This window comes from Aphelocoma coerulescens, chromosome 1, assembly GCF_041296385.1.
Source record: "Aphelocoma coerulescens isolate FSJ_1873_10779 chromosome 1, UR_Acoe_1.0, whole genome shotgun sequence".
NCBI lineage: Eukaryota > Metazoa > Chordata > Aves > Passeriformes > Corvidae > Aphelocoma > Aphelocoma coerulescens.
In genome coordinates this window covers 115,300,928-115,314,813 of record NC_091013.1, presented here as the reverse complement: position 1 = coordinate 115,314,813, position 13,886 = coordinate 115,300,928, and the positions used below count along the sequence as shown (strand labels likewise).

The 13,886-nt window shown below is 44.3% G+C and overlaps 1 protein-coding gene across 5 annotated transcripts in view; it reads left to right on the top strand.

The window, feature by feature from the left end:
• PTGFRN (prostaglandin F2 receptor inhibitor) overlaps positions 1-13,886 on the top strand; it is a 67,952-nt gene that overhangs the window by 31,422 nt on the left and 22,644 nt on the right. For all 5 annotated transcript variants that reach the window (XR_011153851.1, XM_069025186.1, XM_069025185.1 and 2 more), the window contains 3 exons: positions 23-442; positions 3,412-3,795; positions 7,041-7,466. Coding sequence is in view for 4 of the 5 variants with exons in the window: in XM_069025186.1 (XP_068881287.1) it covers positions 23-442; positions 3,412-3,795; positions 7,041-7,466 (1,230 nt within the window). In the remaining variant the exon portion in view is untranslated. The remainder of the gene's footprint in view (positions 1-22; positions 443-3,411; positions 3,796-7,040; positions 7,467-13,886) is intronic.

The following is a 13,886-nucleotide window of genomic DNA, read 5'->3' as shown; positions in this document are numbered from 1 at the left end:
GGGTTTTTTTTCCCCCAAATAGTGATTTCCGATGGCTTGTCCGTGAGTGGTTCCAAAGCTCGCTCCTCGACGTCTCTCCGGCTGTCTGAGGGCGACTCCTTCAAGCTGCGCTGCTCAGCGATTACCACCTCACCGGAGCACACTCACCTGCACGTGACCTGGCAGATCAAGAGTGGATCCTCTTGGCAGGACATCCTATCTTTGACTCACGAGGGCAAATTCCAGCCGGGCCCTGGCTACGAGGAGCGCTACCGTAGCGGGGACATCCGCCTGGACACGGGAGCCAACGACACGTACCGGTTATCCGTGTCCCAGGCTTCCTCCGCGGACGGCGGTGCCTACAGGTGCCTCGTGAGCGAGTGGGTGAGAGGGGCCGATGGCTCGTGGCAGAAGATCCAGGAGAAGAGCGTGGAGATCGCCACTGTGTCGATCCAGCGCACCGGTGAGTGCCCCTGGTGGGCTGGGTCACGGCGCTGGGCTGTGTCCAGGCTCTGATGCTTTGAATGAAGTGAGGGTGCATTCCAGCAGAACCTAGGGTGCTGTTTGGATAGCTGGCCTGTTTACATCCTTGACGTAATTCTTCTAGCTTTATTTTGGGGAAAAGGGGGTTGATGGCATGGAAGGATTGCCTGGAACCTCTTAGATGCCTAGATCCAGATTTTATCCCATCCTTCGTTTACTTCAGAGTGCTCATGGTTTTTATATTTATTAAATAAACATTGTATTTAACAGCTGGTCACCTCAAACCTTCCCTGTGCTCTTCTATTAACATGGTGTTCCATAGCACTAAACAGCTGCACTTCCCCTATGAAAGTGGCTTGTGATTCAGTGATAGATGGGAAGCTTTTCTGCATGTTATTTATTAAAATAGCATGGAAAGATCAAGAGAAAGGAGGGAGGCAGTGATAATTTAACAGGGCAAATTATGCAGTGATTTTTATCACTGGTCTGATTGCTCTGCTGTGTTGGCAGGGGTCTAGGACAGTAATGGTTCTGTTAAGCACATCATTGCATGCTTGGCTAAGGAGACAAAAATACATGCAGTGCTATGCTGAGGATATCCAGATATCCCTGCCCATACAGATTTCAGGACTAGATGCACTAAGCACTTGATTGCATTAGCATTATCACTGCTGGTTGGAGGAGGGAGAGCTTATCACTCAATAGGTGGAAAAACAGACAGTGATGGTCCCTCAGAAATATGAGATTATCACGGTATTTTAGAACTGTTCAGACAGGAAGGGTATCTTTTCATTTTTGTAATCCTTTAATCACTATAGGGAGAACCCAAAAGTCTGGGAGTTTTTGATTGGCTCATTTGGATGTAGTTTTAGTGTCTTGGTGGTACTTAGCCTGTGAAATTTGACAGGATCAATCTGCCCCCTCCTTTCAGGGTGTCTGTTGCACAGCAAAGCTTACAGGTGCTCTCTGCTGATGCAGGACTTGCCTAATTAAGAGCTGTAATTCTCTATTTTGTCACACTTTTGCAGTGTCTGATTTAAGTAGGTGGGGTTTAATCAGTGGCTGAAAACAGCATGAAGCTGGTCAGGACCAGTAGTGGTACAGTTCTTTGATGTGGTTTGGGTGTGTGGTTTGTCTGTTGTGGCGGTTTTTGTTTGTTTTGTGGTTTGTTTTACTTCAGGTTTTCTTGCCTTCCTTTTAAGCTCCGTCATTAGCAGCACTGGCACTTTGTCAGGGGCATGAAGGCTTTTTTAAAGTTGTGCTAAAGGGGATAGGTTATTCTCCAGCAAAGTGCTGTATACACATCCTGTAGAAGGACTTGAAGAGCATCTTGTGCTGACATCTAAAATCTCTGCACTTGGATGCTAAAATGAACTTGAGATGTAAATGGTTATATGCCTATGGGTAAACTCTCTCCAAGTCCCTGTATGTGCATATACTGCCAGATTTTGAATGCCTATCACTTCCATGAAGACAAAAATGTTCCTTGGAGAAATGTTGCTCTTAACCTTGCAGATGAATCTTATTTTGTATTCTGGTATTAGTCTGTTAAATTAGCTAGGCTTTCCTAGTGATTCCAATCCAGTAAGACAGTGAGGCAAGTCCCAGTGAGAGATTCATCTGGATTTGGTTTCAGCACTCAGGTGGGGGCCTGCTACCCTCTGTTCAGTCTGACTGCTCTCTGTTATCAGGTGAGATGAGCATTGCTTGGTTTTATTGGCAGTAGTTCTGACTACTCAGTTTGGCTCTAGCCTTTTTGTGTTGCCTCTCATTCCAGATGATAGTCCAAGGAAGTTTATGCAGATGGGGAACTATTATGTTGTAGAACATGGTTTTACATAGAAGTCACTGATCTCAGCAGAGACACAGCTGCTGGTTTAAAGCAGGTATCTCTGTTCTTGCTTGTGCTGAGAAGAGCCACGGTTGTAGCAGCCCTGTCTGCTGGCCTCAGTGAAGACTTTAGGAGCAGCTGCATTACACACTGTGGGAATAGTGCTGCACTGAGACCCAGATTTAATCTTTAGGCAGTGTAGAAGGAGGGAATGAGCAGGTGAAGACACGTGGTAGCCAGGTCACTTGGTGAATGATCTGCACTGAGGTTTACAAATGTACACACACAGTGCCCCTGGTTCACTGCTCACCAGTAACTAAGGCCAGCTTTTCTTCTCCTGGTCTAGACGCTGTGATTCCATGGTTTTAACGTTCTGTGTCTGGTCCTGTTTGAATGCTGGCTATGACCGGATGTGATATGTATATTGAAAATATTCACTGGCCAGTGGTGTTAAGTGTGTTTTGAGTGGCTGTTGGTGTTGCTTAAAAATCCACAGTTTGTGTTGTTCTGAGTAGTAAGTGGAAAAATCAGCAGTATAGGGAGTTACTGCTGCCTTCAGTGTGCTTCCATTTCATGTTTTTGCAGCACACCTGAGGTCAGTCAGGATTCCAGCATGTGGCCATGGCTACTTCTCATCTAAATCTGTTTGAGGAGCTCAAAAATGTCAGCAGAAACCATGCTGAGTTCCTATGTAGTTCCTAGTGATTTCTGTAGATGCTTTGTCTTCTGAGGTGTAGTCCCAAAACACTTTGACCCTCCTGTGAGACTGAAAAATCCTGTACACATTTTCCTCCTGTGCAGAGGTGATGTGTGGTCTGTGGTCGAGACAAAGCCTTCATGGACCAGTTGCTGTTGAGCTATAAAAATGCTGTTCTCCCTCCCTTTCTCCCCTCTGCCCTCGTCACACATCCCTTGCTTGACTGATAATGTGTTTTGCCCTTGCAATAGATCACTTGGCTCAATATCCAACAGGCATTTGAAGGTAGGGCTACTGAGCCTCTTCAGAAGCTCCCACTGTAGAATGTGAAGTCCTGGATAACTTGGGGTGAACTCTCTTTATTAAAAGCAACAAATAAAAATATATTTTTTGTTTGAATTTTTGTGTCTCTCTTTCCAAGCTCTAGATGTGGTCATCTCAACCAGCAATGTGTCTGTGACCGAAAGAGACTCCCTGGATCTTACATGCAACATCACAACAGACAGAAGTGGTATTTTTCAGGCAGAGGTGATGTGGTATTTTTCTGCATCACCTGACGACACCTTGTCAGATGCTCAGCTCTTGCTGAGCATGGACCATGATTCTGTTGTCAGTGATTCAACTCTCATCAGCCTCAGCCACGTGGACAGGAACTCCTATCGCCTCTTGGTGCGTGATGTGGATGTGGAGGACTCTGGCTACTACTTCTGTGAAGCTGCTATCTGGGTGCCACTGCACAATGGGAGCTGGCATAAGGTGGTGGAGAGGACGTCTGCACCAGTCAGTGTGGTGGTGACAGCATTAGGTGAGTGATTCTGCTGTCAGATGTCATGGGTAGTGCGTCCCTCAATCCTTGGCCCCATCAGAAAAGGGAGAGGACCTTGCAGAATCTCTTCTGAACAAGTGTTTCTCTTGTTTGCATCTATTATCTATATGTATGGATCTCTCTTTCACTTATAATAGATATTTCTCCTTATGCAAATACCCTTAGAAGTTACCTGGGAGAAATACTAAAAATGGAACTCCAGTAAAACTTCTTAAAAAGCCTATTGTTTTACAGATAGGTCTAGGTATGTCAGCCTACCCAATCTGTTCCCTAGTTTATTCTTGGGGAGATAATAGCTTCAATTTAAAGGCAGTGAAATTCAGGATGTTGTTGCAGAATGATGTAGGTAAGGTATATGCACCTGCTGAAATTTACAAGGAGTTGGTGGTGTTGGAGACATGAATGAAGCTATATGTGAACTGGCACAGTGCTTGGTGCCTGCTCCAGCTCTGACTGGATGCAAGCACCCAGGCCCAAACCCTTTCAATGTACCCTTTCAGATCCTCTTGTCATGAGAAACTGGTGGTACTGTCCAGTTACAAAGGCAGAGCTCCTCCAACATAAAAGTGCTGAATGAGGCCAGCATATAGAGAGCCTGGTTTTCAGCAATAAATAGCTGTGCCATAAGGTTAAATCTCATCAACAATGACTTTAAATGTTGCATTTTAGCATTGTGCAGAGCAGTTGAGCCGTGGCCGTCTCCAAGTACACTTGTAATGTGTACTAGGAGTTCACAAGTGATTAATGTCTTCATTTCCTGTCCTCATTCAGCCATTCACATTTCACATTTAACTTGTGAGTGGTGTTCCCTTCTTCCCCCACTTATGTGCATGTGCAGTCATGCACGTGTGTTCATGTGTGTACAGATGTACTTGGCATGCTCATGTGCTTTCTTGTAGTGCCTGTACCTGTAGGACTATTCCTTACTCTTTCCATTCCAATTTGGCATTATTTGGGAACAGGAGAGAATAAAATCTGCTTTTCAGCAGATGCAGATGCTTGGTTGCTAGGGAGAGGGAAAGTAGAATAAATTTTCGGTGTTTGAGGTTTTCAACTGCATCCAGAATTCACCAACTCCTCCTCCTTAATGGAAGTTAAGAGCTCCTGGAGTATTAAGTCGTTGAATTGTCTGTGAGGCTGTTCTTTGACAGCTGACAGAGTGGAGGAATGAGGTTTATCCAGCCAGCCTTTTATTCTTTCTAAATCCTCTGTTTGAGTGTCTGTCAGGGTGAAGCGCCTATCTGGAGTGCTGCTATCAAAGAGAAAACTCTCTTCTTAGGGTCCTTCCCCTGCCCACAAATAAAACAAACCTGAAGCAATTTTCTAAAAATTCGAGATTCTTGCGGCTTTTTCCTTCTTGTGTCCCTGTCTACAGAAGTGTATCTGCTTTCACAGCCTTTGTTGCTGTGAAAATACTAGTTGGTCTTAAATGCCTTCTTTTTGGGGGGGAAGGGGAGGCAAAGGGGGAATGATAATAGAATTGTAGAGTGTGAGCAATACATCATGAGGCCCTGGAGTAAACTGGTCTTTTGTGAATGGGAAAGGAAGAGCAGTGTAGCTGTAAGATCCATGGGGGCTTACACCAGAAGTGGATTTTGGCCATCATTAATAATCTGTGCTTTGGTTGTAGCAGAATTCTGTGCATTTTCTTTTTATTTTGCCTTACTTACCCTGAAAATGTGAGGAAATCTCCACATGCTCATTGGTAGTAGGTACTATAGACTTTGTAAGCAGTGCTTTTATGATTTTGTGTTACTTAATGCCACAGAAGCTCACCATTGGTATTACCAGATTCTCTGGGGTCTGGTGTGTATTGATGCCCTTGTTCTTGCCAGATGCAAGGACACTGTGTGCCTAACACTTACTGGTGAGAGATCTTTTCTGCAGGCTGACACAGCAGCAGCCCAGCTTGTTTGCTACAATTGTTTTTATCCTTTGCATCTCAAGTCCAAAAGTGCATATGCACACAGAGTTTCCACAGCAGTTCTATTAAGATGCTTTATTATCTTGGCTCGTTGGTGAGCTAAGCCTAAGTTTTAGCCTTGGATTGCCTTCTCTGTCCCAATTATAGCTTCGGTTAATTGTTTCTAGAAGGGCAAAATGCCAAGTAAAACATAAAGCAGGAAATAAATACAGAGCACTGAATACAGTAAGGCTGTAAAAGCCGTGTGATGAGTATTGGCCGAACAGTTGGGAAGCTGGTCATTTTTCTGAATTATAGTTGACAGGAAAGAAAAAAATATTCTAATACTAGTAAATAAATACGTATTTCCTTTGTGGTGTGAGGTTCTTGCTGTAATCTTCTTCCTTTACTATCTCTGTAGTCTGAGAGAAAATAGTCATGCGGCTCCCTTATCGCTTTTGGGCTTTGGGCAGCAGCTATTTCAGATTTAAATCCAACAGCCCCATTCTTAACCCGTGAAATTCAGGCACTGATTTTCCAGCCTGAGATATTCCAGCCTCACAGCTGTACAGTACATACTTCTCTATTCAGACTGAAGCTTTTTCTGATCTACACATCTTTGACTCTTATCCTACTTAGTATTTATTGACCTAGGTAGTATTTAAATTGCTGACCAGTGAAATTTGCTGTGCCCAGCTCTTGGTGCTGCCTGTGGCCAGTGCCAGTGGTGTCTCGTGTCCCCTGGTTTGGGTCTCTGTGTGGGTGAAGTGTTTGCTTTTTAATGGGCTGTTTTTCAACATTCTTAAACTATTGTAGAGCCACAATGGGATGGTTGAGTGTGGAAAAGAAGGCATTTCAGGATGGGAGATACCTCTTATCCTGGAGAGATACTAAGGAAATGGGATGTCTCTGGTCAGTCCAAAGCTGGAGGATAACCAGTGTCCTGCTGCAGGCTGCCCCAGGCATTTGGCAGGTGCAAAAACTGGGTTGAAACTGAACCCACAGGTGGGTTCTTGGGGTCAGGCCTAAAGGAGGGGATTATTTTGCTGATTTTTCTGAAAAGATCTGACTAGACCTTTGAAATGGAAAGTCGTGTTTGGAAATGCAGGCCGAGGGGTACCTGTGTCAGACTGGTGCAAGTCTGAGAAGCAGAGTCCAAGTTCCAAGGTCTTGTAAGAAAAATGCATATTGTAGCACTTGGCTTTTGGTTGGTAGAGGCTGAAACTGGATGTTAGAAGTTAGTGTATCTTTTAATAAATTCTAGCATTTTCTCCCTTCTTGTAGCTTCTAACCTGCTTCTTCTGTGTTTCCTCTCCTGCAGAGCCAGACTATGATGTGTTCCTGAACGCCTCTAAGACACCCAAGTTTTCAGATGACCCCACAGAGCTCAGCTGCAGGATCACAAACGTACAGGACACCGAAGCAAACGTCCGCTTCACTGTCTCCTGGTACTACAGGCAGCACCTGCCCGGCGACGATGTGGTGACAGAGGAGCTCCTGGCCTCGATGGATGCAGACTGGACTCTGATACCTGGGGACAGGGGCAGAGAGCGGATTCAGAATGGGGAAATAATCTTCTCTAAAAAGTCTGCTGACACCTTCAGTCTGAGAATCCAGTGGACTTCAGAAAGTGACAGAGGGGATTATTTCTGTGTCATCTCGGCGTGGAGTAGGCACCGCAACAACAGCTGGGTGAAGAGCAAAGATGTGACTTCTGCATCTGTCAACATTTTCTGGGCGACACAAGGTAGGACCTTTGCACCTGGGTGGCTGAGAATAGGCTTGTCAGCCAGCAGGCCCGCTAATGGGCTTTGGAAGTGGGGTTCTGTGTTACGAAGATTGAGGAATACTAACAACTTGTGTAAAGGCCTCTTATTTGTGGAGGGGAATAACTGCTTAACAGCACTCGCCAGTTTTATGCAACAGTTTGAAGTGGAAGTGCAAAAGAAGAGACACCATAGAAGGAGAGATTCCATCAAGCTGCTGAGACTACCAGGAGCTGGGCTGGAAGAGGCAGGGGTGGTATCCAGCAGTGTTGGTGTGGTCATTGCCTACTTCCATGGCTCGGAGTATTTTAGTCTCTTTAGGATGCATCTTGCTGCTTAACAACAGGGTTGTATTGAGGTGAAAAGAGGAATGCCACTTCATCATCTCTGACTGACAGGTTGAGAGTTGTGGTTTTATTTTTCTCCTCTACAAGCCCATGTTTAAAAGGCAGTTCTGAGGAAGTTCATGGGCATAATACTACCAGAGTATCAAAAAATAAGTGGGTAGCAGAACAAAGTATTTCAGTGGTTTGCTTGGATCTTGACTTTTTTTAGGCAGAAGTGAACTAGCTGTAGTCAGTATTTAACTGATTTTTGGGAGCAATTTTTAGAAGCTTGGTAGTTAACTGAGGTTGCTTAACTCTGGTTTAAAATGGGATCTGTGTTTCCTGGATGTCCTGTAGTGTGATACTGTTTTGGCTCAGAGTGAAGTCATGCAAGAGGGTATGCTGGAGAGCATCAGAAAGGTTAGGATAACCTAGGATGTAATGTCTTTGGCAAAAATCTGTGCTTAGCTAAGCTGCATTCATCTTGATAGATTTGTTTAAGAGTCTAGCTTAGGCATCCACAGGCGGAGAACTATATTTCAGAGACAAGCAATTTGAAATAATTTTGAAGTTGTTTAGGGATAATCCCTGAACAGCAAATGGGAAATCTTCTGCTGTGATTCTGCTTCAGTGGAGAGAGAAGTAGTGGGCTGCTTGCTCAGTACTCTCTGCATCCCCAGACCAAGCGTGTGGTCCAGGGAAAGGTCATTTTTTTTCTTTTTTCCTGAAGCTGGCTTCTCCAGCAGGACTGAGAACTCTCATTAATGCTGAGTGTTGGTCACAGCTAATTCAGTGTTATGCCACAACATGGAGTGTGTGTATGTGCATGTGAGTGTAATGGATCGTCGCCTTCCGAGCAGCTACGGAGACCAGCTGGAGTTGAAAAGTCTCAGCCTGTGTTGACATTTCTGAGGGAAAACAAACCGTGACAGGTGTGAACATTCCCTTGTTTCTGGTTTTGTTCCAGAAACTCTGCTAATTTTGCAGCATAAATGTAAGTGTTATAGTCCCCATGCTGAGAAGTACGTTGTTGGCAAAACTTGGGGTTGGGGGATTTATTACGTGAAAGCGAACTTTCCTACAAAAACCTCCTCCTCCTGAGGTAGAATGTTACATGTATGTGACATGGGGAGAGTGAAATATAGGTTTGATTTCCCTTCTCTTTCACCCCTCAACTCCCCCTTCAGCAGTGCAGCCCGAGATGCCTCTCTCTGTGTGCCCTGTCCCCTTGCCATATCCTATTCCTGTGAGCTCCAGACTCGGCTGGGAGCCCAGTGCTGTAGCCAGCAACTATGAAGGAGTTAATCTGCTGCTGCCTGTGCTCTCTGACTGTTGTTTTGACAAGTATCTCTGGTGATTTGAGTCCCTAACTGCTCCCAGTGCTTACAAAAGCCAGCAGCCAGGCTCCCACGTGTTTGCCTAAGGAGAGAAATCTGCCTCTTCCTTGGATAGCTTGTGCCTATATAGAGACTTTTCTTCCATCTATTTCATTGCTTGCATCTTCTTTGTTGACTTTAGAGCAGTGCTTTGGGGGGGAGGACTTTGGAGAAATCTCACTTTGAAAACGATTGTTCTGAGTTCTTGAGAAAGGAGAAATGGGTTTATATTGTGTCTGTGGGTCTCTCAGCAAAGAGAGGTGTTCAGAGCCTTTATTCAAAATGTAAACATCATGTGAAGATGCCAAAACCTCTTTTCTGTGCATTGTTATAATAAGTTGTGTGTCTGCCCATTTTAACTTGGGGTTTTATTGTCTCTGTTTTCTATTTTATTCTGTAGGGACCAATAATACTCACACATCTTTCTGCTTACTCAGCTTTGCAAATGCAGCCAACTGCTATCATAGATCACCATTGTTTTTGACATAGTCTGCCTGCTATGTTTCTTCCCCCCTTCTACTTTCTCCCCTGCCAAGGTGACAAAGAAGGCATCTCTATCTCATCTCAGAAATTAAAACCATCAGTTGTATTGTGTTTTGTTTATTTAGAATACAAGTTCCAGTCAGTGAAAAGGGATAAAGGAAGGGAGGAAACGTTTTTTGCCTGGCTCTGTAACTCATTTTCAACCCAGAAAACAGTTTGATATTTTAAAAGATAATTTTGTTTATTTATTTGAATATGAGTACTGCCTACATTTAGAACACAGATACTGTTTGCAGTAGAATGTGGAATCAATGCTTTTTTCCTAAACCAGTGTTGTCAAATTTGGATCTGCATGGAGTACTTTGCAGAAGAGAACATTATCTTTTAATTGAAATTCCAAATCCCAAAGGTACTATTATTTGGGGTTTTGTTAATGCTTCTGTCCTTAATTTACAAAATAACTATATTTAACATAATGTTACTTGTCCTAAATGTTTGCCAAGGCCCTCCCATCACACTTAATTGGGAGCAAGGGTGTCTTAATCTTTCAGACAATCCTGCAAATAGAGAACAGATAATATTTCTGCCACCTACTTCCTTTATCATTGCTGATGTATCATAGACACAGTGTAGTACAGACACACAGTTCCTCCCAGGCAAAGAAATCCCCGTGGCACTAAGCTGCTAGGTGTATTTGCCAGTTTGGGTGTAGGAATAAGAGAGTTCCTGAAGTCAGGTGTGGGTTCACGTGTCAGGCTGTGGTGCAGGCTTTGGTGTGGCTGTGGTGCTTCCAGAGCTGCTGGGGCTGCAGTTGTACCTCGGGGTGTTGTACATCCACCTCCTACCACAGCAAAGCTGTCACTGCCTTGATGTCTCCTGCATTCCCTGTACTTGCAGCCTTGTTAGTGCACCGGGGGATGAAGGAGCCTTTATGAACTCTGAGATTCTTGTCAGCAGCCTCAAGTAGCGCCGTGAGGCTCCGAGGTTGCTGTCAGCCCTGGCCATTGTGCTGCTTTTCCAGCTGCAGTCAGAGGAGTTAGTGCAGGGAAGGTGTTCACTGTTTTCTAAAGTCTCCATGGCCTTGTAGCTGTTGGGCTTCTCTAGAAATTTGCCTGGCTTAGATTAGGTGAAAACTGGTTTTGGTCACTAGCCAGGAAGCGCTCTTGAAGCTGAGCACGCACTTTGTGGTAGAGAGCAACAGGAGAATTACAGTGTGGCTTAACCACTTGGACTGGCCAGCGATGGAAGGCAGGCTCCAAAGTACAGTTTACTCAAATTTTATTTGGATCATTTGGCTAGGGTTTCTTCTGTTGCTAGCCCTCTGTCTTGGAGTAGTGCCCAAGCTTTGGGTATGGTGTACTTAGGAACTCTTCCCCTACTGCTTTCCAGCATAAGCTGCAGATTGCAGCCCCCTGTATGTGAGCAGCCAGGGTGTGTTTTATTGTGCTTTTTGTTCATGGAGCTTTACAAGAAGGAGATGAGACTCCACATGGGACTGCAGGTATGCCTGCAGAGAGGCAAGCGTGTGGAGTAGTGGTCAAGACAGATATTGCTTCCTTGGCAATTCCCAGAAGATTAGAAATGAGACCTTAGGCTGCAGTTCTTGGAAGAAAACGCTCATTTGACCTCTCTGGCTCATCTTATGCTACAGGATCTGATGAGTAATTTCTGCTAACGTAGGAAACATGAAGAAACTTTCCTTTCCCTCTTAATTTTCCGTGCAGATTACTGTTATTTCTAAGATAAATGCTGAATCTTCGGGCTGCCCTCTTTCTCATAATGTGCACTCTTCCACACAGAGACAGCTATGTGCTTTTCTAGGTGGGGGTGAAGGAGTGCTAATTACATTTCATCTGCTGCTACTGAAGGAGAACAATATTGGCACAGAACCAGAATGTTAAGAATGGTGACCCAGGTTTTTCTAGTTGATAGGATATGGGGCCTTTTGTTGCTGTAGTTTTACTTTGCTACATATGCAGGTCTCTAATACTATGGCACATACAGAAACATTCCTTTGATCTTTTTTTGACTTTGTTGCAACAAGAAACATTCAGCACCTGTATGTGGTGGGTTGTGTGTCCCCTTCTCTATTCTGTTCTGGATTTCTTATGGTCTAACAGAAGGGGGAATGCCTCTGCCTTGTGTGTTCATCCAAGCTAAGGATCTCAGGGGTTTTTAAAGGTAGAAAAATGCTTTGAAAGGACTTTCATAGGAACATATCTCCTTGTTCTCTGTTCAGCATCCTAATTTCTAACCCTTTTGAACTCTACCACTGTTTTCCAGCTGCATCTCTAGGCCTCAGTTGTTCTCTTCCACAAACTCTACCAATGGTATTTCTGCTGTTGTCCCATGCTACCACCACTCATTTCTCCTCTTTCTTTAGCAGAAATACTTGGTAAAAGCATTTGCTATTGCCCTCAAATAGAAAACCAAGAAAGGATGTCTAGGAACAACTTGCTGGGGACAAGGCACTGCCCTTTGTGCAGCTGCCTGACCTGCGGCTCAGGGAGTAGTGGAAATTAAGGTGTTTGAAGCCCAGGTAGTAGGGAGACTTGTATCAGCTGTAGCTGAACTGCTCTGAACATGTGAGGGTATTTAGTCTTAAACACATCTACCAGAGACCAGATGTTAAATTCCCTTTTTTTGGTGTCTAAGACCCAGTGCTCTGATTGAAGATCAACAACGTAAAGAACATTTAAATAAGGAGGGATTTTTGCCCAGAGCCTCCTCATATGGCCTAGAAAGCAACAATATGTGCCAGAAGAGTATAACTAGCTGTTTGTGCTTCTGCTTTTGGGACAAAATATAATTGCCTACTATATTCCTAAAATATGTGAAAAGCTGATCTGTGCTGGGCTCCTAAATACTGCAGCCTTACGAAGAGGGAAACATCAGAGTCTCATAGACACAGAATGAGGAAAAAATGGATTTGGAATCTGGTAACTGATGGGTGTTTCACAATGGAGAGGAAAACGACTCTATACGACTGCAATTGCGATTGTACCCTGAGTGCCTAAATGTGCAACTCTAGTATTGTCACTTGCTTGGTGGGTGGAAGTGTGAGGGGGGTTTGGTGTGGAGTATCAAATAATTCTGTGCTCAGCTAGACCACTAGAAGCATCTCAGCCTTCACTGCTCCTGCTGTTTCTTTATATAGCTTTGTACTGTGATCTGCTTTATACAGTACTGATTTAAAGTTGTCATACCGGGTTTCTCATCTTGTGGGCTGTGTTTACTCATTGTGAAAACTGCTGCTTGAAGGCAAAACACTGCAAAATGTAATCTTGACAAGTATCTTGTTGCTCTTGTGGGGAGGACATAAATATTACTGCATTTAAGTTCAGTTTTGGGAAATGTGTTTCAATCTCGCCGTTACTTATTTCCCTTTTCCTGAGAAGCTTCGTCTTGCATAAAGGGGTTCTGTGAAGTTTAACAGGTCTACGCTCTTTTTTTAAATGAAGAAGGGAAGGGAGACTGTGGTGCAACAAAGTAAGTCCAGACAGTTGGATTGGCTGTATTTTTGCAATACTGTTACTTTCATGTATTCTGCCCCAGCCCTCCCTTCCTTAGGAAGAACTTTGATCTACAGGGTGTCTTTTCATCACAATGCCAGGAAACTAGCAACTCCCTTTTCTTTTATCTGATTCTGATTTCAGTCACTCCTCATTTTCTCAGTTTCTCACTGTGAGCTTGTATTTTGCGCCTCTTGGAGCTGTGCTCTGAGATGTGTAATTTTCCCAAACCTTGAAATGAAGGGTTTCTTGGGATCGAGGAGCCAGTAGAGAATGGAGAACAAATGGAAGGAAACTAAGCAGTAAGTGTTGCTGGAGCTCTTGATGTCAAATGAGCTGTTGGGAAATGTGAGGGCTTCTGGCAGGCTTGTATGCAAGTAAACGTACGAGAAGCAAGGGGAGGAAAGGCTGACATGGAGGCAGAGGTGTGCCTAAATCTTTCAGCACAGGTGTGTGTGTATATGGGGATGCCTGGAGTGGAGACTTCTGTTACCACCAACTTTTGTCATGTGTTTTCAGCTGACTGTGTCTGGATTGCTGTTAGGGTGGCTTTTCGAGGGAAATAAAAGGTGCTACCCTAAGTGCTGCCAATTCAGCGAGTGGCAGCTTTTGTCATTAGTCATGAGTGTTTGCCCATGTGCCCATATTGGCCCATCACTGAGGGTGCTCTTCCAGATCCAGTATACAACTGGGACTCTGAATCT